The 23482-nt window shown below is 44.0% G+C and overlaps 1 protein-coding gene across 4 annotated transcripts in view; it reads right to left on the minus strand.

Moving 5' to 3' along the window:
• The window catches only part of LOC140191170 (adhesion G protein-coupled receptor E3-like), a 144101-nt gene that overhangs the window by 60135 nt on the left and 60484 nt on the right, over positions 1 to 23482 (minus strand). For all 4 annotated transcript variants that reach the window (XM_072248319.1, XM_072248318.1, XM_072248317.1 and 1 more), the window contains 5 exons: positions 18370 to 18516; positions 16843 to 16992; positions 9187 to 9327; positions 8662 to 8729; positions 2876 to 3010 (listed from right to left, as the gene is read on the minus strand). In XM_072248319.1, coding sequence (XP_072104420.1) covers positions 2876 to 3010; positions 8662 to 8729; positions 9187 to 9327; positions 16843 to 16992; positions 18370 to 18516 — 641 coding nt within the window. The remainder of the gene's footprint in view (positions 1 to 2875; positions 3011 to 8661; positions 8730 to 9186; positions 9328 to 16842; positions 16993 to 18369; positions 18517 to 23482) is intronic.

The following is a 23482-nucleotide window of genomic DNA, read 5'->3' on the forward strand; positions in this document are numbered from 1 at the left end:
TAAGAGGAATAGATAGAGTGGACAGCCAGCACCTCTTCCCTAGGGCAGCACTGCTCAATACAAGAGGACATGGCTTTATGGTAAGGGGTGGGAAGTTCAAGGGGGATATTAGAAGAAGGTTTTTTACTCAGAGAGTGGTTGGTGCGTGGAATGCACTGCCTGAGTCAGTGGTGGAGGCAGATACACTAGCGAAGTTTAAGAGACTACTAGGCAGGTATATGGAGGAATTTAAGGTGGGGGGTTATATGGGAGACAGGGTTTAAGGGTCGGCACAACATTGTGGGCCGAAGGACCTGTACTGTGCTGTACTATTCTATGTTTTATGTTCTCTGAAAGACCGCACCCACTAGACATTCAACCAGTGTGGAAATACAAAAAAAAAAGAAAGAATAATAATAAATAAAAAGCAATAAACAGCAAGAACATGAGATGAAGGTCCTTGAAAGTGGAAACATCTCCTTTGGTTGGAGTCTGATGGTTGAGGGGTAACAACTGGTCATGACTCTGGTGCTGTCTGTCTTGAATCACCTGTACTTTCTTCCAGATGACAGTGGTGAGAAGAGAGCATGATATAGGTGGTGGGGGTTCTTAATGATAGATGCTACTTTCCTGCAACAATGCTCAGCGGTGGGGAGGGCTTTGACCTTGATGGACTGGGCCATATCCACTACTATTCATAGGATTTTCTGTTCAAGGACTTTGGTGTTTCCGTACCAGGCTGTGATGCAGACCCTCAATATAGTCTCCACACATCTTTAGAAGTTTGTCAAAAGTATAGTTGTCACATCGAATCTTTGCAAACCCCTACGGAAGTAGAGGTGCTGCCATGCTTTCTTCATAATTGCACTTATGTGTTTGGCCCAGGGCAGGTCCTCTGAAGTGACAACACCAAGGAATTTAAGGTTGCTGACCCTGTCCACCTTCAATCCTCTGATAAGGACTGGCTTATGGACCTTTGGTTTCCTCCTTCTGACGTTAATTATCAGCTCCTTGGGGTTGGAAGAAGTTTTTGTTATGGCACCACTCAGACAGATTTTCAGTCTCCCTCTTTTATGCTGATTCGGCCTTCGACAATGGTGTCATTGGAGCCACATAGCCATGAGTGTAAAGCCAGTAGAGCAGGGAGCTAAGCACATAGCCTTGTGGTGCACCTGTGCTGATGGAGATTGTGGAGGAGATGTTGTTATCAATCCAGACTGATTGGAATCTGCAGGTGAGGAATCAAGGATCCAATTGTATGATGAGTTATTGAGGCCACTGTCTTGAAGCTTATTGATTAATTTTGAGGGGATGATGGTAATGAATGCCAAGCTGTAGTAGATAAAGAGCATCCTGATGTATGTATCTTTGCTGTCCAGGTGTTCCAGGATAGAGTGAAAAGCCAATAGGATGGCACCTGCTGTGGACCCGTTGTTTTGGTGGACAAATTGGAGCGGATCCAAATCTCTTCTCAGACAGTTGATATGTTTCATCACCAACCTCTCAAAACACTTCTACACTGTGGATGTAAGTGCCACTGCATGATTGTCATTGAGGGAGGTTACCATGTTCTTTTAAGGGTCTGGTTAAAGTGAAGCCTGCTTAAAGCAGATGGGTACTTCAGACTGCTGAAGCAAGAGGTCAGAGATCTCATTCTCTCTTCTCTTTTACACTTCATGTATCTGAAGAAACCTTTGGTATCCTTTTTAATATTATTTGCTCGCTTACTTTCGTATTCCATCTTTTCCTTCTTAATGACTTTTTTAGTTGCCTTCTGTTGGTATTGCTGCTCTATTGTCATCCCTGCCAGTATTCTTTTCCATTCAATTCTGGCCAACTCCTCTCTCATGTCTCTGTAATTACCTTTACTCCACTATAATACTGATACATCTGACTTTAGCTTCTCTTTCTCAAAATTCAGGGTGAATTTGATCATATTATGATCACTTTCCCCTAAGGGTTATTTTACCTGAAGCTCTCTAATTAAATCTGGATCAATGCACAACACCCAATCCAGAATAACTGATCCCCTACTGGGCTCAGCCACGAACTGTTCTAAAAATCCATTTTGTTGGCATTCCAGAAACAACCACTCCTGGAATCCAGCCCAATCTACCTGCATATTGAAGTCTCCCATGATTATTTGTAACGTTGCCCTCTGGCATGCATTTTCAACCTCCCGTTGTAATTTGTGGACCACATCCTTACTACTGTTTGAGGGGGGGTCTGCATACAACTCCCATCAGGGTCCATTTACCCTTGCAGTTCCTTAGCTCTATCCACAATTATTAAACACCTATGTCACCTCTTTCTAATTATTTGCTTTCATTTTTCACTAACAGAGCAATGCCACTCCATGTGCCCTCCTGCCTGTCGATACAATGTGTATCCTTGGATATTAAGCTCCCAGCTATAATCTTCTTTCAGCCACAATTCAGTGATGCCTACAACATCATCTATGCCAATCTGTAACTGTGCTACACGTTCATCTACCTTATTCCATATACTGCACACATTCAAAAATAACACATTCAGTCCTGTATTCACCCTTTTCAATTTTGTCCACCCTTTTACATTGCAACTTGTCCTGTTGACTGCAATTTTGCCCTGTCATCAGCCTCTCCTTGCTGGGAGTCTCACTACAGATTGCTTTTGTTTGTAAACCAACTACCTAATCCTCAGCACTATCACTCCGGTTCCCATCTCTGTGGGCTGGTTAGAATAGATTACCTCCCTCTGTATTACTTAAACAATACATAATAGTGACCAGGTTTCATTGATGCATTTGAACAAAAGAGAAAGCTTTTAAAAATGAATCAAGCTGACCAGGGCACATGATGCAAGAAATGAAGCTATTTCTCCCTCAGCAACATTGCATGTGCTCCACAGTTCTCACCTGGAGATGCTGCTCAGGGTCGAAGCTCTCATTGTTGTGTAACATTTCACACACATTGTGGTTATGCAGAATGTTTACGATCCTGCAAACTGGATCAACCGCTTCCTGCCTTGTGTCAGGTCTGGAATCACCCACCTGCAGAGAAAAGTTTGACATGTCACCCATCTTCCACAGGTTTTGGCTACATGTGACATACAACAACATTACTGGCAGCAGCAATATACATTTCTGTCATGTGTGAAGATCCCTGCAGCACACGGGAAAATCAGGGGGTTTGCAAAGTATGAATGTTGAGAGGTTTAGAGTCAGACCTGCATCATTTTATTGTGGAAATGATATCCCATGGTTTGCTGATGCTAAGGTGGGGTTGTGCTGGTAGGATGAAGTGGTGGACAGGAGAGAAGAGATGGGTGGGAGGCGGTAACTCTGCAATGAGGAGCAAGTAGGGAAGGAGACTAGATGAAATATTTTGGAAAGACATTTGTGGAGGAAGAAATGAAGGAAGTGTTTGGTCATGCACTTTGGTAGAAGGAATAAAGGCGTAGACTATTTTCTAAATGGGGAGAAAATTCAGAAGTCAGAGGTGTAAAGGGACTTGGGAGTCCTCGTGAAGGATTCCCTAAAGGTTAACCTGCAGACTGAGTCAGTGATAATTAAGGCAAATGCAATGTCGGCATTCACTTCAAGAGGACGAGAGTATAAAGGCAAAGATGTAATGCTGAGGCTTTATAAGGCATTAGTCAGATTGCACATGGCGTATTGTAAGCAGTTTTGGGTCCCTTATCTGTGGAAAGATGTGTTGGCATTGGGGAAGATCCAGATGAGGTTCATGAGAATAATTCCACGAATGAAAGGGTTAACATATCAGAAGCGTTGATGGCTCTCAGCTTGTATTCACTGGAGCTTAGAAGAATGAGGGGGATCTCATTGAAATCTATCCAATATTGAAAGACTTAGATAGAGATGACGTGGAGACGATGTTTTGTATAATAGGAGTCATGGACCACAGGGCACAGCATCAGAATAGAAGGCCTTCCATTTAGAACAGAGGATGATTGTTTTTAGCCAGAGGGTGGTGAGACTGTGGAATTCATTGCCACAGACAGCTGTGGAGGCCAAATCATTGGGTATACAGTAATTAAAGTGGAAGTCGATAGCTTCTTGATTAGTTAGGGTGTCAAAGGTTATGCGGAGAAGGTAAAAGAATGGGGTTGAGAGGGGTAATAAATCAGCCATGATGAAATGGCAGGTCAGATTTGATGGGCTGAATGGTCTACTTCTGCTCCTTTGTCTTACGGTTTTATGAGTTTCTGATAGGTTTCTGGACAACATTGATACATAAATTTGGTTGTGTTTACCCTCATTAGGCAGAGAAGCTAGTTGACAAAAGTTTAATAAAAATCCTGCATAGAATGAGCTTCTCATGCACATGCTAGAACTTCCTGCAGTTAAACTTTCTTGATTAAACAGTGTACTTCAGTGAAAATCCAAATATTATGAGAGAACATGAGTCCCATGTTTATGCGGACTATCAACTACCTATCATACCATTTCCAGTTACTAGCACTTGACCTGTGGACTTGTGTTCTCATGCAACTGAAGTTCTTGTCCAGAAACTTGTTAAATGTGAGAGCCTCAGCCTCCAACTCCCTTCAGGCAGTGTATTCCAGGTCTCAAACTCTCCACACTCTCTTTCAGTTAAACCTTCAAATCATTTACCTCTTACACAAGATCTACATCTTGTAGTTTTAGTATCTCAGCTGTGGGGAAAAGTTTCTGCTCTTCTACCAGATGCTCCTCATACATTGGTATACTTCTATCTGCTCTCCCTCAGATAAAGACAAACTCAGTCTCTTCAATCTCCCCTCTGAACTGGGACCCTCCAGCCCAGGCCACCCTCACTATCTGTCCTGCCCCCTTTGAGGAATCTTTGGATTTGTTCCTCAAGACCCTATGTTTACGTCCTACCTTTATTAGAACTTTGAGTACATTAAATAGAGCACTGCCACAAGAAAGCAGCATCCATCATCAAAGATCCTCACCATCCAGGCCATACCTTCTTCTCACTACTACCATCAGAAGCCTTCGATTCCACAACACCAGGTTCAGATACAGTTATTACCCTTCAACCATCAGGCTCCAGAAACAGTGTGGATAACTTCTCATACCACTACTCTGAACCGATTCTATGACCTACAGACTCACTTTCAAAGACTCTCTACAATTCATGTTCTCAGTATTATTTTTATTAGTCTTCTTTTTGACATTTGTTGTTTGTCCATCTCTGTCTATTTATGTACAGTTTCCTTAAAATACTATTATATTTATTTATTCTTGGAATTACCTCTAAGGAATTGAATTGGAAGGTAGTATGGCAACATACAGTTTATGTACTTTGATAATAAACTTACTTTGTTATTTTTTATTGCTCTAGCTGTCTTATAACTAATCATTTTGTATCATTCTAAGCATTTATCTAAATGTCATACTGTTGCATTCAAATATCTTCCTATTAACAACACTATTTCCATGTCATTTGCAGAATTACTGATAATAATTTTTCCATTTACATTCACGTTTGAACAGTAAAACCAGCGGTCCCCAACCACCGGGCCGCGGACCGGTACTGGGCCGCAGATCATGCGCTACCGGGCCGCGAGGAAACGATATGATTTGGCGATATGAATCAGCGGCACCTTTCCTCATTCCCTGTCACGCACTGTTGAATTTGAACGCATGCGAGGTCATTACCCGCGCGTCATCCATTTCAGTGCGGGAAGAAGTTCAACTCCTCGAGCTTGTAAATGACGGCGGGCTGAAAAGTATGTTTTACATAACATCTCTGCCGGCATTCTGGATCAAAGTCAAGGCTGAATATCCTGAGACAGCCATGGAAGCACTGAAAACGTTGCTTCCATTTCCAACATATCTCTGCAATGAATGCAACGAAAACTAAATTGCGGAATAGACTGGACATAAGGAACCCCCTTAGAGAATCGCTGTCTCCCTTTGATGGCACCGTCTTGTTGCAGGGAAACAAGCCCAGGGCTCCCACTGTTTCAGCGATATTGGTGTGTTGCAATGATTTTATATGTTCATATGGGGAAAATATGTGCTGCGTGTTTAATATCCAAATGATACTTAAAATGTTATGATGCTATTGACTTATATAACTACATAATAATTACAGCACGGAAACAGGCCATCTCTGCCCTTCTAGTCCGTGCTGAACGCTACTCTCACCTCAGCCCACTGACCTGCACTCAGCCCATAACCTTCCATTCCTTTCCTGTCCATATACCTATCCAATTTTTCCTTAAATGATAATATCGAACCTGCCTCTACCACTTCTACTGTAAGTTCGTTCACCACTTACTTCAAGCTCCCCTGATAATTGACTTATCACTATATTCATGCGAGGAAAATATGCGCTGTGTGTTTAATATTAAATTCGTTAGATAAACCCTTTTAGAAACGAAATTGAGTGCATTAGCTAATTATCATCTGTATTCCGGTCGTGATTAACACCCCCCCCCCCCCCACTGCCTGAAAAGAATCGCCAAAATCGATTTGTGGAGAGAAATCGTACACGCACGTGCAAGTTATGCATGCGCACTGGTGCCCGCACAAGGCTTCATGGTCATTGTAGTCTTTCTCGGGGTAAACGCAGCGTATTTGACTGCTACTCTTGTCCGCTGGCAACCGCTCCCCCCCCCACCCTGGTCGGCCGGTCCGCAAGAATATTGTCAATATGAAACCGGTCTGCAGTGCGAAAAAGGTTGGGGACCCCTGAGTAAAACAAATGGGTCTCTATGGCACATCCCTGGCCACAAGCTTCCCAACAAACGTCCCTTCACTCTCACCCTTAGTCTCTTGTTACCAATTCTGGATCCAATTTGCCATGGGTTCCAGCATTTTGGATCAGCCTCCCATGGGGATTTTATCAAAGGCCTTACTGAAGTCCATGTAGATTAGATCAACATCACTGCCCTCATCAATATATCCTGTTAAAAAATTCTTAAAACCTTTTGAAAAATTTAGTCAATCTTATCAGACTGAATCTGTTCCCAACAAATACATGATGACAAGCTTTGATTAATCCTGGTCTTTCCAAGTGAATATGAACTCCCAACATAACAATATTTTCCAATATATTCCCTATCTTCTTGGGATTGCTTAACACTGCCAGACATTGACCACTCAGTCACCAGCTGACCATGGGCAACCAATCAACATGGGACTGGAAGCCCAAGGGCTCTTCTTCTACTAACATTGATGACCCAGTTGGCCTTTGAGAGAGCAAATAGCCTCTGGTGCAACTTTCACTGCCTAAACCACACACCACCTGATGGATAGCCTTGAAAGCAGCTTTTGCTGCCTGTTGATGTTTGGATATTGGCCTGCAAACTGAACCTATCAATCACGGGGGAGTCAGTCACCCTTTTCAGTGCAGCTCAGATCAGGACAGTGCACGAAGAAAATGCCATACAGCAGTGCTGTGTTTCTGCAACAGGCTGGCGTATTCAGGCCGGTTACGTTGTAACACTGAGTGAGAGTGCATGGGGCCCCATCCAAAACACATCCAGAAAATTATAGTATTCATGTTGATGTGGATTTTACAATTTCACACTAATACATCAGGAATCTATTTTTCTTTGTATCTTTTGACCTTTATTTTATTTCTGGAGTGAACGAGTCCTACACCATGGAAGCAAGCCCTTCAGCCCAACTCATCCGTGCTGACTGTGTTGCCCAGTGAGCTAGTCCCATCTACCTGTGCTCGTGCTATTGCTGCTGGACAGTTATTTCTCCCCATCCTCACAGGTACTGGTTGCTATAATTTATCGTTTTGTTTTTCTGTTGTGGACTTTGTGTATCCAATGATCAATGATTCTGCATTTAGTCTGAATTCCAACCTCTATTGTTTATTTCTGCTCCAGCTGGCTACGTACGCCTTGCTATCCCTTTCCTCACTTTGCTCTCCCAACGTGACTGCCTCTACCTCCCCTACTGATCTATTTTTCATAATCTTTTTCCACATTGTACTGCTCTTAAGCTGAACATTTGAAAGTTCAGACTAAATTCATTATCAGATTACATGCATGTCGCCACATACAACTCTGAGATTCTTTTTCTGTGGGTATACTTAGCAAGTCTACAGAACAGTGACTGTAAACTGTTACATCAGGAGCTGTTAACTGTAAACAAACTGTGCAAATGCAGATATGATTAAATAGCAATAAATAATGAACATGAAATAACAATATAGAAGAGTCCTTAAATGAGGGTAGCTATCCCGTTTTGTTGAAGAGCCTGATGGTTGAAGGAGGTAGTAACTATTCTTGAACCCAGTGGTGTGAGTCCTGAGGCATCTGTACCTTCTACCTGATGTCAGCAATCACAGACCATATTACAGACTTTCTTAATTTTCTGCTTTCACTGACTTTCCTTGACATCTATCCTGTCACTCTCCAAGTTTGGGAAGGTGACACTACAAGTGTCACTCGACAAGTTTCAGCAATGCACTGCACAGTGGCACAGACTGCAGTAATGTTTTGCAAATGGTGGGAGGGAATGGCTGAGAACTGGAAGAGATTGAGGGAGGAAAGTGATATTGTTTATTAAGCAATCATTTATGAGGAAAACCAAAGGGCTGCTTGGAGACTCAGTCCAAGACAACAGTAGCATACTCTCTCCTTCTCAGGGTGAATGAGAGAAAGGATAAATGACACTCTTAATGCTAAGTGGCTCAAAGTAAAGAACAGTTTTAAAGCATATGAGCCTACCTCTACCGATCCCATATCCACGGTTACAGGTGAACATTTGTGAGCAACAGCATCTGGACACTCAAATTCTGGAGAGGAGCACAGCAGAATGACAGAATATTTGCAGTTCTCTGCAGTCAAAACATTCATAATAAAATTTCACACCCCAATACTGGTAATGTCATCAGAATTGATTCTGGGCTAGTGGTGCATAAATAAAGGTAACATAATAATGGTGGCCCTTAATCTGAGGAACAAAAAGAGAATGAACTCATAGATTGTGAGAGGTGGTTTCTAGATCAGAGAGTTGAGGAAACAACTGGGGATAGGCTACTGTGTAACGACAGCAACCTTCAACAGGCCTGATGACAAGGAATATTTCAGAACCAGCCAATGAGGAACAGGGCACTGTTCAGGGAAGGAAAGGTAGAATACAACAGTTGTACAGTAAGGAAGATAAAACAGTGTCAATAATATACCACTTGCTTTATAAAAGGCAAAGGATCATCCAGGTAATGTAGGAGGAGTGAATTGTGAAGTGCTTACCAATGCAAACACCTCCGTGCTGCAGTCTACTGCCTCCTGATGATGAAATGAAGCCAGGGTTGCAGATGCAGGTATAATTTCCCACCGTGTTGTAACAGGTTGCATTGGAGCCACATGGTTTCAAAAGGCATTCGTCAACATCTATAGCAAAGAGACAAAGCTGATCACACCTGGATCTTCAGCACACTGAACCAGTGGACACCTAACAGACAACTCCACAAACATAGAAATTTGTTTCAGTCTCAACCTCTGCTTTCAAAATCAGTTTCCTTAATTTTTGACAGATTTCTATCTATTTTGCAACTTGGAAGAGGCTGAATCAGCAACAGTCTTGTAGTAAGTTGCATAAAATTCAGTTTTCAAAGCCCAACCAGGTGGGAACAACAGTGGCAGAACCCATTCCAAGCTTTTCAGTCCAAACCCCATTGTAGCATGGAAGGAGCTACTTACTGTGGGAGTGCAGTACTAAGGGAGAATCGGACGATGAGAAATGCAGTACTGAAGGAGGGTTACACTGAGGCAGGGATGGTATAGAGAGAGAGTCACACTGTGAGGGGGGTGTTACTGAGAGAATGGTGATCCTTGTCACCCAAGACTTGAGAATGCATTGCCTCTGAGAACATCACTCAAAACAGGACTGGAGGGAACAATGTGATTCCCAGTGCACTCTTGGGGAAGGAGTCATGAACCTAAAACCTCCTCTTCCTCCTCTCACATCCCCGACGCGTACCAGATGGAGCCCCGCCCCCACCTTGGTTACTCAGACCACATCTCTGTTATGCTAATTCCAGCATACAGACTGTTCGTCAGACTCTCTGGACCAGTCCTGAAGCAGGTGTAAACCTGGCCAGCAGGAGCCATCTCTGCTCTTCAAGACTGCTTTGAACACACTGACTGGCGCATGTTCAGGGAGGCTGCAACCGATGGCGACTCCACCAACTTAGAGAAGTACACAGCAAGTGCATCGATGATGTCACTGTGTCCAAGACCATCTCTACACATGCCAACTAGAACCCACGGACAACATCACCTGCCTGTGCTGGTCTTGCCTCCCTACCAGATGCACTGAATAACTTCTACGCTCATTTTGAGGCGGAAAATGACGTGGTGGCGAGGAAGACCACCCCTTCTCCCAATGACCAGGTGCTGTGTCTTACCGTGGCCGATGTGAGGAAAGTTCTATTCAGGGTCAACCCACGGAAGGCTGCTGGACCAGACAATATTCCTGGCAGAGTGCTCAGAGAATGTGCAGACCAGCTGGCAGATGTTCTCACTGACATCTTCAACATCTCCCTGAGCAGCGCCATCATTCCAACGTGCTTCAAGGCCACCACCATCGTCCCGTGCCAAAGAAATCTTCAGTGTCATGCCTCAACGACTACCGTCCTGTTGCACTCACGTGTATCATCATGAAGTGCTTCGAGAGGCTCATCATGAGGCAGACCAAGACCCTGCTGCCCCCCTCACTGGACCCCCTGCAGTTCACGTTCCCAACCGTTCAACAGATGATACCATCGCCACCACCCTCCACCTGGCCCTCACCCACCTGGACAAAAAGACATGTACTTTCCAATGCTGTTCATAGATTTCAGTTCAGCATTCAACACAGTCATTCCTCAGAAACTGATTGGAAAGCTGAGCCTGCTGGGCCTGAACACCTCCCTCTGCAACTGGATCCTAGACTTCCTGACTGGGAGACCCCAGTCAGTCCGGATCGGGAGCAGCATCTCCAACACCATCACACTGAGCACGGGGGCCCCCCAGGGCTGTGTGCTCAGTCCACTGCTGTTCATTCTGCTGACCCACGACTGTGTTGCAACACACAGCTCGAACCACATCATCAAGTTCGCCGACAACACCGTGGTGGGTCTCCTCAGCAAGAACGACGAGTCAGGATACAGAGAGGAGGTGCAGCGGCTGACGGACTGGTGCAGAGCCAACAACCTGTATTTGAATGTGAGCAAAACAAAAGACATGGTTGTTGACTTCAGGAGGACATGGAGCAACCACCCTCCGCTGAACATCGACGACTCCTCTGTAGAGATTGTTAAGAGCACCAAATTTCTTGGTGTTCACCTGGCGGAGAATCTCACCTGGTCCCTCAACACCAGCTCCATAGCCAAGAAAGCCCAGCAGCGTCTCTACTTTCTGCGAAGGCTGAGAGAAGTCCATCTCCCAGCCCCCCACCCTCACCACATTCTACAGAGGTTGTATTGAGAAAATCCTGAGCAGCTGCATCACTGCCTGGGTCGGAAATTGCACCGTCTTGGATCACACGACCCTGCAGCGAATAGTGAGGTCAGCTGAAGGGATCATCGGGATCTCGCTTCTCACCATTACAGACATTTACACCACACACTGCATCCATAAAGCAAACAGCATTGTGAAGGAACCCACACACCCCTCATACAAACTCTTCTCCCTCCTGCCATCTGCAAAAGGTACCGAATCATTCAGGCTCTCACAACCAGACTATGTAACAGTTTCTTCTCCCAAGCCATTAGACTCCTTAATTCCCAGAGTCTAGTCTGACACCAACCTACACACACTCTCACACACTCAACTGAACACCACTCCGCTCCCTTTGCAATTTTTGCTCATTTCTTTCTCAATTCCTGCTAAAACATTGTTTACATTGTTTACATTTGCAATTATATTTACATAATTTATTATTATATTGTAATTTGTCCTTTACTGTGCCTATTGTCTTGTTTATTAATTACTGTACTGTCTTGCGCTGTTTTGTGCACTTTACATAGTCCTGTGTAGGCCTGAAGTCTGATGTAGTTTTGTGTTGTTTCACGTAGTCTAGTGTAGTTTTGTGTTATTTCATGTAGCACCATGGTCCTGGAGGATTGTTGTTTCGTTTTTTCTGTGTACTGTACCAGCAGTTGTGGTTGAAGTGACAATAAAAGCGATTAGACTTGACTTGAAATTACATGGCTGTTGCTGCCTGTTCTGATGTACCAACCCTGTTAGCCTCCACAACAGTACTCATCCGAGGAAGCGTGGAGAAATGACTCAGTCTTTCATGCAGGAGTTGCATCCTCTCCAATCTGAGGACACTCTGTAGGGCACCCTGCAGAAGTACCAATTGCTGAGTGGATACCAGAGGTTTCTGGGGAGCATACTGAGGACACAGCAGATGGAATGTAATGTGGAAAAGTTTGAGATCATTCATAAAAAAACAGAAAGATGGAGGGTTTATAAATGGTGAGAGTCTGAAATGCTACGTTGACTATATCTCTTACACCCTCTCTCATGTAAATATGCCTTTCTTTTTTTCAGTTCCTTTGTCTCTGCCTCATCTGTTCCAAGGATGAGGCTTTCCTTTCAGGACTTCAGAGTAGCCCTCCTTCTTCAAAGTACGGGGTTTCCTTTCCCTCACATGCCATGCTGCCTGCACCTGGATCACCTCCATTTCCTGAACATCCACCCTCACCTCATCTTCGAACCACCTTAACAGGGACCAAGCTTCTCTTGGCCTCGCTTACCATGCTCTGAGCCTTTGGATCTGGCACCTCATTCTCCACAATATGTGACACCTTTAATGGGATTCTACCACCAAACACATCTTTACCTCCCCATCTTCACTTCCCACAGGGATTGTGCCTCTGTGGTTCCCTTCCTTCTCCATTCATCCCACCCCAGTAAGCTTCCTCCTGGCACATACACCTGCAAATGGAAGAAGCGTTGTACCTTCCCATTCATTTCCTCTCTCAATTCCATTCAGGGCCCTAAGCAGTCCTTCCAAGAGGGAAACACTTTACTTGAGGCCGTCGGGGCTATCTACTGTATTTGGTTCTCCCAATGTGACCTCCTCCACATTGTTGAAACCTGACCTAGACTGAGGGAACTATTTGTCGAGAATCTTCGCCACATTTGCAAAAATCAGGATTTCCTGGTGGCCAATCATTTTAATTCCAATCTCCATTCCAATTCCAACATGGCAATCCATGGTCTCCTTTGCAGCCAAGATGAGGCTACCCTCAGGATGGAGGAGCAACACCTCATATTCTGTCTGGGTAGCTTCCAACTTGATGGCATGAACCTCAATTTCGCTAACTCCTGATAATTTTCTCCCTTCCTCTTCTTCTATTCCACACTCTGGCTCCCCTCTTACCTCTTCTCTTTGCCTCACCATTTCATCAATTCCTCATGGTGCCCCACCCCATTCCCTTTCTTCCATGATCCACTCTCTTTTCATCTCAGACCTTATCCTTCAGCTTTTCTACCATTCAACTCTCAGCTTCTTAATTCATCCTCCTCCCCCACCCACCCGGCTTCATCTATCACCTTCGGGCTTATACTCCTTTCTCTTCCCCACCTTCTTATTAAGGCTTCTTCCCCTTTGCTTTCCAGTCCCGAGGAAAGGTCTCGGCCCGAAACATCAACTGTTTATTCATTTCCATAGGTGCTGCCTAATGGGCTGAATTCCTGCAGCGTTTTGTATATGAAAGTCTTAAATGTGTTGTTGTTTGGAGGGAGTTGGAGTCCTTGTACATGAATCAATACAAACAAGCACCTATATCAGGATGCCGTTCTTTGACTATAGCTCTGTGTTTAACACCATCATTCCTACAGTCTTGATCGATAAGCTGTGGGAACCTGGGTCTCTGTACCTCCCTCTGCAATCGGATTCTTGACTTCCTAACCAGAAGACCACAATCTGTGTGGATTGGTAATAATATCTCCTCCTTGTTGACGATTAACACTGGCATACCTCAGGGATGTGTGTTGAACCCACTGCTCTACTCTGTCTATAGTCATGACTGTGTGGCTAGGTATAGCTCAAATGCCAACTATAAATTTGCAATTGATACAAACATTGTTCTCAGAATCTCAGATGGGTGTACAGGAGCGAGATATACCAGCACGCTGAATGGTGTCGCAGTAACAACCTTGCAGTCAACATCAGTAAGAGCTGGTTGTAGACTTCAGAAAGGGTAGACAAGGGAATATGAACCAATTCTCATAGAGAGATCAGATGTGAAGAGAATGAGCAATTTCAAGTTCCTGGGTGTCAAGATCTCTGAGGATCTAACCTGCTCCCAACACTTTGATGCAGCTATAAAGAAAGCAAGACAGTGGCCATGTTTCATTAAGAGTTTGAAGAGATTTGGTTTGTCACCTATAACTCCCAAAAACTTCTAACAAATGTACTGTGTCTGGTATGGTGGTTGGAGGTGAAGGGGTCTACTGCACCGGATTGAAAGAAGCTACAGAAAGTTGTAAAATTAGTCAGCTGCTTCTTGGGCACTAGCTCCTCAAGGAGCAATGCCTCAGGAAGCTGATGTCCATCATTCAGTTCCCTCATTACCCAGGGCATGCCCTCTGCTCATTGTTACCATCAGGTAGGAGGTACAGAAGCCTAAACACACACTCAGCATTTCTTGCCATCCAATTTCTAAATGGACATTGAATCTATGAACATTACCTCACTTTCATTATTTCTGTTTTTGCACTATTTTGATTTAACTATTTTATATATTTTCTTACTATAATTGACCTGCTTTTTTTTTCTATATTATCATGTATTGCATTGTACTGCTCTGCGAAGGCTAACAAATTTCACGACACATGCCGGTAATATTAAACCTGATTCCAGTTCTGACCACTGCATGTCAAGTGCGAGAAAGACTCAGTATTTCAGAGAGAAACACCATGTTAGCCTTAGTGCAAGAAGGTTTCAATACAGAAATAAAGGTGCCTTACTTCTGTTACAGAAGACCTGGAATATTTTGTACAAGTAGTCTTCCAAGTGAGAGAGAGTGCAATGAAGTTCTACCATACCCTATCCTGGGACGTGCGCTTGAAGAGGTTGAATGAAATGGGTCCACACTTCATTGGGAGGAGTCCCTGATTCAATCTTGACCTCTGATGTTGTATGTGTTAGAGGGGTCATTTTCTCCCTGTGACCATGAGGACATCCCCTAGGAGCCAGGCTTATTTTCATATCCCAAGTACATGCTGGCCACTGTGGAAGGAGAATCCTGGGGTCCTCATTGCCTATCTAGAAATGGATCACTGTCTCAAAGTGCAGTTTTCGACAGTCCAGACCTTCAACACTTTGTGTCCAAAATTCAATTGCATATGGCTACAGTGGCACAATATTACGCAACCACCAACTTGTTAGGTAATCTTTCCACACAAGATTCATCTGAAGGAGATCTTTAGCTGACATCAGTTTTTAAAGCAGCATTTTTTTACCATTGCGTGCTGTCTCTGTCATTTAAAGCACCCTCTGAGGTTGTGGGGAGAGTTGTCGATTATTTTGCAACATCGCACATCAGCTGTGGTTGCATGCTGCTCCTAAGTCAGGAGGCTGTGGCTTTGAGTTCCACAAGCACTTGTGCTGTGGGGCGAATTGCTGCTCTTTGCACAAGTATAAAGTATAAAGTAAGGTGCAAACATGTTGCCTGCAGTGTTCCGATAATTAAGAACTATAGAAACCAGAAATATGAAATAAAAATAGAAAACACTGGAAACACTCAGCACATCAGACAGCATCTGTGGAGAGAGAAATAGGGTTAGAGACACAGAGAAAGGCTGTCAGTGTGGGACATAGGCTGGACTGTCAGAATTGGTGTGTTCGAGACACGGAGACGGCTGTCAGTGTGGGACATAGGCTGGACTGTCAGAGTTGGTTAGAGACACCGAAAGGGCTGTCAATGTGGGACACAGGCTGAACAGAGACATGGAGAGGGCTGTCAGTGTGGGACACGGAGAGGGCTGAACTGACAGTGCTGTCAATAAGAGATTCAGATCCCTCTGTCATTATTTATAACACTTTAGTTCGACCACATCTGGAGTATTGCATTCAGTTCTGCTCACCCTGTTATTCAAGATTCAATTTTGTTTAATGGCAGTTCCTGTACATATTGTGAGTGTAAAGGAGAACGGACTAGTTGATACTCCAGATCTGATGCAGCATAAAAATACACAAAAGATACAATAATAATAAAAAATACAATAAATATAAATACATAAAATATCTAGATGAATTTGCATAGAATGGTTGTATGCTCATAAAGAGACACCAGGCTGGACATGAGGTGACTGAAATGGAATTATAAAGTAGTGGTGGAGTTAGTAGGTGGATGTGTTGATCAGCCTTACTGCTTGGGGAAAGTAACTGTTTTTGAGTCTAGTGGTCCTGGTGTGGATGCTACGTAGCCTCCTCCCTGATGGAAGTGGGACAAACAGTCCATGATCAGGGTGGCTGGGATCCTTCATAATGTCGCTGGTCCTTTTGCAGCTTCTTTCTGTATATATGTCCTTGATGGTGGGTATGCTGGTGCTGGTGATTATAGGAAGAATGTAGAGGTTTCGGAGAGGGTGCAGAAGGGGTTCACCAGGGTGCTGCCTGAAATAGAGGGTATGTGCTGTAAGGAGAGGTCAGAAACCCTTGAGTTGTTTTCTCTGGATTGGCAGAGGCTGTGGGAAATTCTCATAGATATTTAGGCTGCCATTGTTAGTCTAATTAGACACCAGACAACAAGAACATAAAATATCTGCAACACTAGCACCTGGTTACAGTTAAGAGATGGCGATGCACTTAATTGAAGGACAGATACAGTTCTGATCAAGTTGCCTTCATTTTTCACAATGCTTTCCCATTGCACTGTTCATCAGCACCTGCAATGAGACACTTACCTTCACATCGACTCCCGTAGCCAGTAAAATTTCTTTCTCCGGATGGCTGAATGAACCCTGTCTGACAGAGACAGTAAAAGCTTCCCTTGGTGTTGTAACAGCTGGCGTGTTTGCCACAAATCATTGGACTGGTGTAACATTCGTTGTAATCTGCAGCAACAAACAGAAGCAGGAAGCAACCTTCAAAAGCCACTTTCATTGATCATTTTATTGTGCATGACTGTTGGAGAGGCTGAGATAACAATATGTCAAACATTGAACAGTGTATTGTGTATGACTATTGGGTGTCAAACGGAAGGCTCCAGACAATGGCAGGAATAAACCAGGAAGTCTAGCCAGTGTTGAACCCTGCTACCAAAGCCACAAGCACACTGCCGTCCGAGTTAGCAGACGTTGTCAGTGTGGGTCGATGAGGGACACTCGGCAGGTTAATGCGGAACACAATTTAGGTCTTCTTGGGTCAGAGTGGGACACAGGCTGAACTATCAGTGTGGGACACAGCATAAATTGTTTTGGGAGACAGGTCTGAACAAAGATGACTAATGCTGTTTCCAGGGATTGGTGTTGGGATTGCTTCTTTTCAGGTTATATGCCAATAATTTGGACGACGGAATTGATAGCTTTGTGGCCAAGTTTCGGATAATACAAAGATAGCGGAGGGAGAGGTAATGTTGAGGAAGCAGGGATTCTGCAAAAGGACTTACACAGATTAGAATGAATAAATAATTTGCAAATGGAATACAATGTAGGGAAGTGTATAGTCATGTGTTTTAGTAGACTGAATAAAGGCATAGACTATTTTCTAAATTGGGAGAAAATTCAGAAATCAGAGGTGTAATGGGACTGAGGAGTTCTTGTGCAGCATTCCCTAAAGGTGAACTTGCAGGTGAATCAATGGTAAAGGTGGCAAATGTGTTCATTTTGAGAGTCTGGAATACAAAAGCAAGGATGTAATGCTGAGGCTTTAGAAGGTGTTGGTCAGACCACACTTGGAGTATTGTGAGCAGTTTGTACCCCTTATTTAAGAAAAGATGTGCTGGCATTTGAGATGGTTCAGAGGAGGTTCCTGAAAATGATACCGGGAATAAAAGGATTAACTTCTGAGGAGCTCAGCCTCATCTGCCCACAATGTCTGAACACATTCCCAAACACTTCCCTCATGTGCCATCCCCAACAGTTGGTCACGAATGTGCAGAGGGAAGGGCTGTGAGTCAATGACCCATGACCAACTGTTCTGGCAAACTCCTGTTGACTCACAGCCCTTCCCTCTGCATATTCAGAGAGTTCAGAAGCAGAAGTTGTTGAAGCTGAGGTGATGGTTGTGGAATCACCTCGGACATCAGGCTGAGGTGATTGCAGGATGGGTGATGGAGAATGCAGACTGCTGCCAGGGAGCCAGATGCCCAAATTACTTCACAATTGAAAAGATTGGAAGAAAAATTGGATGATGGAGGGCAAAGTCTTCTAACAGAAGGTGGCCCCACATTGTGAATGAGTAGGCAGAAGTCTATTTACAGCTGCACTCACCTTTACAGCTAGACTGAGACGGATCTGTGAACACGTGATCACCAGATTCAGCGTAAAATCCTTTATCACAAACGCAATAAAAGCTTCCATTGGTGTTGTGACAGACGGCATTGTCCCCACAGGGATTAGAAAGACATTCATCCTTATCTGCAACGGACAGACAACAATCACCAGACTGGAGGAAGATATTACCTGACTAAAAATAAAAGAAAGATGAGAGTGGATATAGGACCTCTAGAAAATGAGGCAGGAGAAATAATAATGGGGGACAAAGAGATAACTGATGAACTAAGTGAGTATTTTGCATCAGTCTTCATTGTGGAAGACACTAGCAATATGCCAGATGTTGCAGTGTGTGAAGGAAGAGAAGTAGGTGCCGTTACTGTTACAAGAGAGCAGGTGCTCAAAAAGCTGAAAGACCTAAAGGTACGTAAGTGACCAGAAGAACTGCATCCTAGGATCCTGAAAGTGGTAGTGTTAGAGATTGTGTGGCATTAGAAATAATCTTTCAAAATTCATTGAACTCTGGCATGATGACTGGAAAATTGCAAAAAATGTCACTCCACTCTTTAAGAAAGGAGGAAGGCAGCAGAAAAGAAATTATAGACCAATTAGCCTGACCTCAGAGGTTGGGAAGGTGTTAGAGTAAATTGTTAAGGATGAGATGATGGAGTATTTGGTGACACAGGACAAGATAGCATAAATTCAGCATGGTTTCCTTCAGGGAAAATCCTGCCTGATGAACCTGTTGGAATTCTTTGAGGAAATTACAAGTAGGATAGATAACGGGCATGTAGTGGATGTTGTATATTTGGACTTTCAGAAGGCCTTTGACAAAGTGCCACATATGAGGCTGCTTACCAAGTTAAGAGCCCAACGTATTACAGGAAAGTTACTAACATGGTAAGAGTATTGGGTGATTGGTAGGAGGCAGCAAGTGGGAATAAAAGGATCCTTTTCCGATTGGCTGCCAGTGACTAATGATGTTCCGCAGGGGTCAGTGTTGGGACCATTTCTTTTTATGCTGTATATAAATGATTTAGATGATGGAATAGATGGCTTTGTTGCCAAGTTTGCAGATGATATGAAGATTGGTGGAGGGGCAGGTAGTGTTGAGGAAACAGGTAGGATGTAGAAGGACTTATACAGATTAGGAGAATGGACAAGAAAGTGGTAAATGAAATGCAATGTTGGAAAATGCATAGTCAGGCACTTTGGTAGTAGATATAACCGTGTGGACTATTTTCTAAACAGGGAGAAAATCCGAGAATCTGAGATGCAGAGGAACTTGGCAATCCTTGTGCAGAACACCCTGAAGGTAAACTTGCAGGTTGAGTTGATGGTGAGGAAGGCAAAAGCCATGTTAGCATTAATTTCAAGAGGTCTGGAATACAAGAGCAGGGATGTGATGCTGAGGCTTTATAAGACACTGATGAGGCCTCACCTTGAGTACAGTGAACAGTTTTGAGCCCCTCATCTTAGAAAAGATGTGCTGGCCTTGGAAAGGGTCCAGAGGGAGGTTCACAAGGATGATTCCAGGAATGAAAGGTTTATCATAAGATGGCTCTGGGTCTGTACTCGCTGGAATTCAGAAGGATGAGGGGGGATCTTATTGAAACATTTTGAAAATTGAAAGGCCTAGACAGAGTAGATGTGGAAAGGATGTTTCCCATGGGGGGAGAGTCTAGGACAAGGGGGCAGAGTCTCAGGATAGAGGACCTTCCTTTCAAAACAGAGATGTGGAGAAATTTCTTTAGCCAAAGGGTGGTGAATTTGTGGAATTTGTTGCCACATGCAGCTGTTGGGGCCAGGTTGTTAGTTATTTAGGGCAGAGATTGATAGGTTCTTGATTGAACATGGCATCAAAGGTTACAGGGAGAAGGCTGGGAACTGGTATTGAGGAGGAGAGAAAAAAAAAGGATCAGCCATGATTGAATGGCGGAGCAGTCTCGATGGGACAGATAGCCTAATTCTGCTCTATGTCTTATGGTATTATGATTTCAATCCTTGCCATTCTAAGTGCAACCTTACACTTCTGGTTAAACTCAAACAACAGGAATTCTGCAGATGCTGGAAATTCAAGCAACACACATAAAAGTTGCTGTTGAACGCAGCAGGCCAGGCAGCATCTCTAGGAAGAGGTGCAGTCGACGTTTCAGTCCTGACAAAGGGTCTCGGCCTGAAACGTCGACTGCACCTCTTCCTAGAGATGCTGCCTGGCCTGCTGCGTTCACCAGCAACTTTTATGTGTGTTACTTCTGGTTAAAATTCTTCATGCTTCACGAATAACATTCTTCAAGGATATTAAAGTTCAGTAAAAATGAGGGTGAATTCTTAATTAAACCAATAATTGGCAAACTACTACTGAATTGTACCATTAAAGTGACTCCACATTTTGAGTATTGTGAGCAGCTTTGGTCTTCGTTTCTAAGAAAGGACATGCTGGCCTTGAAGAGTGTGCTGAGGAGGTCCATGAGAATGATCCCAGGAATGGGAAGGTTAACATATGAGGAACGTTTGATGGCTCTGGAAATTTAGAAGAATAAGAGGGCATCTTATTGAAACCTACCAAATATTGAAAAGCCTAGATAGAGTGACTGTGGGGAGGATGTTTCCTAAAGTGTGAAATCAAGGTCTAGAGGGAGCAGCCTCAGAATAGTAGGATGTCCCTTTAGAATAGAGATGAGGAGGATTTTTTTTAACCAGAGGACAGTGTATCTATGGAATTCAATGCCACCAACAGTTCTGGAGGCCAAGTCGTTGGGTATATTTAAAGCGATGTTTGATAGTAAGGGCAGAAGGCTGGAGAATGGGATTGAGAGGTATGATAAATATAATAAATCGGCCATGATTAAACAGAAAAACAGACTCAATGGACTGAATTTCTTAATTCTGTTCCTATATCTCATGGTCTTATGGTCTTTCAAATACCGAATTGAATGAGAACTCTTTAATGTCAAGAATTTAAAAAACTTTTAAAGATAAATTAAAATTTTTCAACCATTGATAACCATTTTGATTACTTAACTACATAAATTTAACTTGTGTTAGAATTAACATTGTCAAATAACAAGTCAGCAGTATTGACAGTGGTTAGACATAAATGACATCAGTAAAGCTTTTCAAGATAGTGAAGGTGAAAGGAATAAAGAGTAAAGGCCAATAATGTGAACATCCTTGCTGATGACAAACTGGGAGGAAAACAGCTGAAAAGATGCAGGGCTAAAGATGAAGGCACCATGCCAGATGGAGCCTTTATTATCGCTGGGGACTTTAATCATTGTAACCTACGACCATGCTTCCAAGATTTTACCAAAATGTATCATGCACCACAAGGGGAAATAAAACCTTAAATCATGTCTACACAAATGTGGTTGACATTTACAAAGCCACTGCCCTCCCCCATCTGGGACAGTCCAACCAACTTTCATTGTTTCTGATTCCCAAGTATAGCCGGGTCATTAAACGTGTGAAACCACAATGAAGACTATTAACATCTGGCTGGAGGGTGCTTCTGTTCTTCAGCACCAATTCCAGCACACAGACTGGCGCGTGTTTGCTGCCCATGCCACCACAGACTCTCAGATTAATATTGATTTATAAACCAACTCTGTCCTTGAGCACATCAACAAGTGACATCACAAAATCAAATAAAACTTTTCCCCAATCAGAAACCCTGGATGAACAGAGAGGTTCGCCTCCTGCTCAAAGCCAGAGATTCAGCCTTCAGGTCTGGAGACCGGGAGGCTTACAGCTCAGCCAGGGCCAACCTGAGGAGGAGAATCTCTCAGGCTAAACACATATACAAACAGAAAATCGAGGAGCATTTCAACTCCTCGGACCCCCGGTGCATGTGGCAATGCATACAGGTCACTACAGACTTCAAACCACCTAGTACTGTGCCCCCTTCCAGCTCTGCTTCCCTCCCTGATGAGCTCAATTCCTTCTACACTCGCTTTGACCGAGAGAACAAGGAGGTCACCCTCAAAGCGGATCTCCCACTCGGTGAACTGCCTCTCTCACTTTCCACCTCCGACGTTTGCGCCACCCTGAGCAGGGTGAATGTACGGAAGGCAGCTGGTCCAGCTGGAATACCTGGCCATGTGCTCAGAGTCTGTGCAGGGCAGTTGGCCGGGGTCTTCAAGGACATTTTCAATCTGTCCCTGGCCCAGGCAGTTGTCCCCACAAGCTTCAAGATCACCACCATCGTGCCAGTGCCGAAGCATTCCACTGCCACGGACCTGAATGACTTCCGCCCAGTTGCACTCACCCTCATCATTGCAAAGTACTTTGAGAGATTGGTTCTATCACATCTGAAATCCTGTCTGCCCACTACCCTGGACCCCCATCAATTTGCCTATCGCACCAACAGGTCAACAGAGGACGCCATCTCCACAGCACTTCACTCTGCCGTGACCCACCCGGACAGCCCCAACTTTTATGTTAGAATGCAGTTCATTGACTTTAGTTTGACATTCAACACTGTGATCCCCTCCAAGCAGATCGCCAAACTTCGCCAGCTTGGTATCAGCTCATCCCTCTGCAATTGGACCTTGGACTTTCTGACTAACGGACCCCAATCAGTTAAGTTAGACAACCTCTCCTCCTCCACTCTCACCTTGAACACCGGCGTACCTCAAGGCTGTGTGCTGAGCCCTCTTCTGTACTCCCTTTTCACCTATGACTGCGTTCCTGTACATGGTTCTAACTCCATAATTCAAATTTGCAGATGACACCACGGTGGTTGGCCTGATTAGCATGCAGGCTATTCTTCATGAGGACCTGCAAGTTTCCAGGGGTGTAGCTGGATGACAGACTTGAGAAGAGCACCAATACAGAGGCTATGTACATGGAGGGCCAGAGTCTCCTCTACTTTCTGAGGGGACTGAGGTCCTTTGGAGTATACAGCTCTCTGTATACATGCTCTACAGATTGTTGTCATCAGTACAATTTTCTATGCAGTGGTATACTAGGGCAATGACGTCAACATAGGTGGTCCTAACAGGCTCAATAAACTGATTAGAAAAGCTGGCTCTGTTATAGGAGACAAACTGGACACACAGGAGGCTGTGGCAGAACAAAGGACCCTACGGATACTCCTGGCAATTCTGGA

This window comes from Mobula birostris, chromosome 32 (genome assembly GCF_030028105.1).
Source record: "Mobula birostris isolate sMobBir1 chromosome 32, sMobBir1.hap1, whole genome shotgun sequence".
Classification (NCBI taxonomy): domain Eukaryota; kingdom Metazoa; phylum Chordata; class Chondrichthyes; order Myliobatiformes; family Myliobatidae; genus Mobula; species Mobula birostris.